Source organism: Cornus florida, unplaced genomic scaffold (assembly GCF_030987335.1).
Source record: "Cornus florida cultivar Cherokee Brave unplaced genomic scaffold, ASM3098733v1 CherokeeBrave_3.0.0_Hap2_Chr04, whole genome shotgun sequence".
Lineage (NCBI taxonomy): Eukaryota > Viridiplantae > Streptophyta > Magnoliopsida > Cornales > Cornaceae > Cornus > Cornus florida.
Genome location: NW_026775574.1, coordinates 51,207,992 through 51,210,959, shown reverse-complemented (window position 1 = coordinate 51,210,959; position 2,968 = coordinate 51,207,992). Strand labels below are relative to the sequence as shown.

General features: G+C 42.0%; 1 protein-coding gene across 1 annotated transcript; it reads left to right on the top strand.

Moving 5' to 3' along the window:
* Window positions 1-438: 438 nt before the first annotated feature.
* LOC132304958 (uncharacterized) lies at window positions 439-2,184 on the top strand. Its single transcript, XM_059802653.1, has 2 exons — window positions 439-636; window positions 1,600-2,184. The coding sequence occupies exons 1-2, from the start codon at window positions 439-441 to the stop codon at window positions 2,182-2,184; spliced, it is 783 nt and encodes a 260-aa protein (XP_059658636.1).
* Window positions 2,185-2,968: the final 784 nt, after the last annotated feature.

Below are 2,968 nucleotides of genomic sequence, written 5' to 3'. Positions count from 1 at the left end.
TGGAGGACAAGCAGAGCGAATCTTACCATAATTCCACCATCTTTTGTATATAAATAGAGGCTTAGACCTCCAATAAAGATCATCGAGCATTACAAGCTTTTCTCTGAATTGTTCTTGTTATTAATTATTCTTTATTTGAGTGAGTTGTATTTATTCTTTTGGCTTTTTAGTTAAACAAATTATTTGCACTTACACTTTGGCACCGTCTGTGGAAAACATATAGAAATATACCCCCACGAGTGATTTGAAATCTTTTATGGTATTACGATCCGGGATGTCAATCGGAGGATCCGCAACCGTAGTTGATCAACAGATGGAACTAATGCAAAAGATGGAAAAGAGTTCTTGCAGTAGTTTGAGACCCTCCGTCAAGCAAACGAGGCCAGTACGGCTCAGATTGAGTTGCTTCAGCAAAAGAACGATGCTCTCTAGAATGCCATGGCACAGATAACACCACCACCACCACCACCAGTCAATGTAGCGGGTGCTCCCCCCAACCACAATGTTCCTCTTGTTGATGAAGCTCAAGTCAATGAGAGTCGGCAGGAGCAGAGGGCGAGAACCGAGGCGGTAGCTTCGGACAACCACCCTCATCGTACACAAAACGAACAGGCCAAATCCAGCCGCAAACTCACAGTATAGACAAATGGTGTTCGAGATGGTGTCCAGGAAGTCTTTGATGAAAAGAAGCTCCTGAGGATTCAGACACCTGCCTAGATGGCCGGGGAGGATAAGGCTTCTCTAGTGAAGACTCCATTCACTAATTATATATACTATGTCAACAGACCTAAAAAATTCACCATGCCGGCCTTTGCTCAGTTCGACGGCACAGGAGATCCTTCCTATCACCTCGATCACTACTCTCAGAAGATGGCCCTGGATAACCACAACGATGTGTTTATGTGCAAGGCTTTCCTAACTAGTCTGACAAGAGTTGCACTGAAATGGTTCAAGAATAGGCCACACAAGTCCATCCCGAAGTACGAAATTCTGTGCGTCATGTTCCTAGCACAATACTATGGTAATAAGAAGCAAAAAAATACAATCGCTAGTCCCTTCACTATAAGATAGAAGAGAGGAAAAACATTACAGGATTTCCTGTCCAGGTACAACATGGAGGCTTCGAAGACAGCAGATTGTCACCCTAAGACTGCTGTAGAAACATTCAAGATCAATATGATCTAAGGAACTAATTTCCATACCTTTTTAGTCAAATACTCTCCTCCGGACATGCAGACTCTCAATGCTAGGGCATAAATTTACATTCGACATGAGGAGAATGTAGCCCACTGAGCACAACATGCCACCCTTGCCACGGTAGAAAATAAGCTGCGGGAAAAAGCTTTGAGTTTAAAAAGTCAAAGAAACCAATATGCCTTTGCACCAGTTGCCCAAATACCTAAGAAAAGGCAAAAGACTGGGGAGAGGATAACACCTCTCCGTACCACATTGGCTCAATTATTCCAGGTGAACAAAGTAAAATTCACAGTCCCTCAACCAATGCTACAACCCCTAGAGCAGAGGGACAAAAGCAAACAATGTGCCTACTATAGGGATTATGGGCATACAACTAATCAATGCAGATCCCTTTGGCGACAGGTAGAAAACATGATAGCCAGAGGAGACCTAGTAGATTGTCTCTGGCCGAAGGAGTATACAAGGCCTAGGGAAGTTAATCCTTGGAAAGTGGAAGGTAGTCAAGTAAAGCTCATTCATGCAATACATGGAAAATTAGAGGAAGACCAAGAGTCAGAAGAGGTGTACTACTCCAGATTGAGGGTTGTTCATAAGCTAAGGAAGTTGTCCTCATTAAATACCATCACTTTGGGCAGTATTAGTATCGAATTCGGAGAGGAAGATTTATCCAGAATGCAACTTCCCCATGAAGATCCACTCGTTATTAGTCTTCTGGTAGTAAACTGCATGATTAAAAGAGTCTTAGTGGACCCTGGCAGCAGTGCCAATATTATAACAAAGGCAGTCTTTGAGCAGTTAAAAATCCCATCATCATCAATCCGAGCCACTTCTAGTCCTTTGATGGGATTCAGTGGAACAAAAGTAGACCCTGTTGGGGTAATCGATTTATCAGTCACTGCTGCGAAAAGGACATTGAAAGAAAACTTTGTTTTGACAGAAATACATCTTTCTTACAATCTTATTATGGGAAGAGGTTGGATTCACTGAATGAATAGAGTGCCGTCTACTCTATATCAGGTGATGCGATGCTTATCTCCAGATGGAAAAGAAGTCATTAGCCTTTGGGGAGATCAATTTGCTACAAAAGAGTGTTACATGTTGACATTAAAGTAAGCAAAGAAAGGAGTTAAGATATCCAAACCAGATACAGCCCCTGAAGGTGTTGCAAAATAGCAATTACAAAGCCTTCTGCCAAAGTATTCAGAAGCAGAGGTAGAAACAGCAAAACCCATCAAGGAATCTCTTGAAGCTGTGGAAGTTATCCTTGGTAATTCATAGAAATTCACTAATATGGGTTCGTCCCCCTCAGCCGAAGAGAGGGAGGTGTTAATTGATGTCATCCGAAGAAATGCAGATACATTCGCATGGATCCATTCGGACATGCCAGGGATCAACCCTTTGGTATCATGCCATAACCTAAAGGTGGATCCTTCATACAAACCAGTCACACAAAAACGTAGGAGGTTCGCTCTTAAAAGAAATCGAATCATTGCTAAAGAAATAGACAAGTTGTTTCAATCGGGCTTCATCAGGGAAGTGCATTATCCACAGTGGCTTTCGAACGTAGTGGTAGTCTAAAAGAAGAATGGAAAGTGGAGGGTATGTATAGATTTCACCAATCTCAACAAGGCTTCTCCCAAAGATAAATCATATGGTAGATCCTACCACAAGCTATGAGAGACTAACATTCCTCGATGTGTACTTCGGATATAATCAAATTCCCATGAATCCAGAGGATGAAGAAAAAACATCCTTCATCATAGATAAGGGA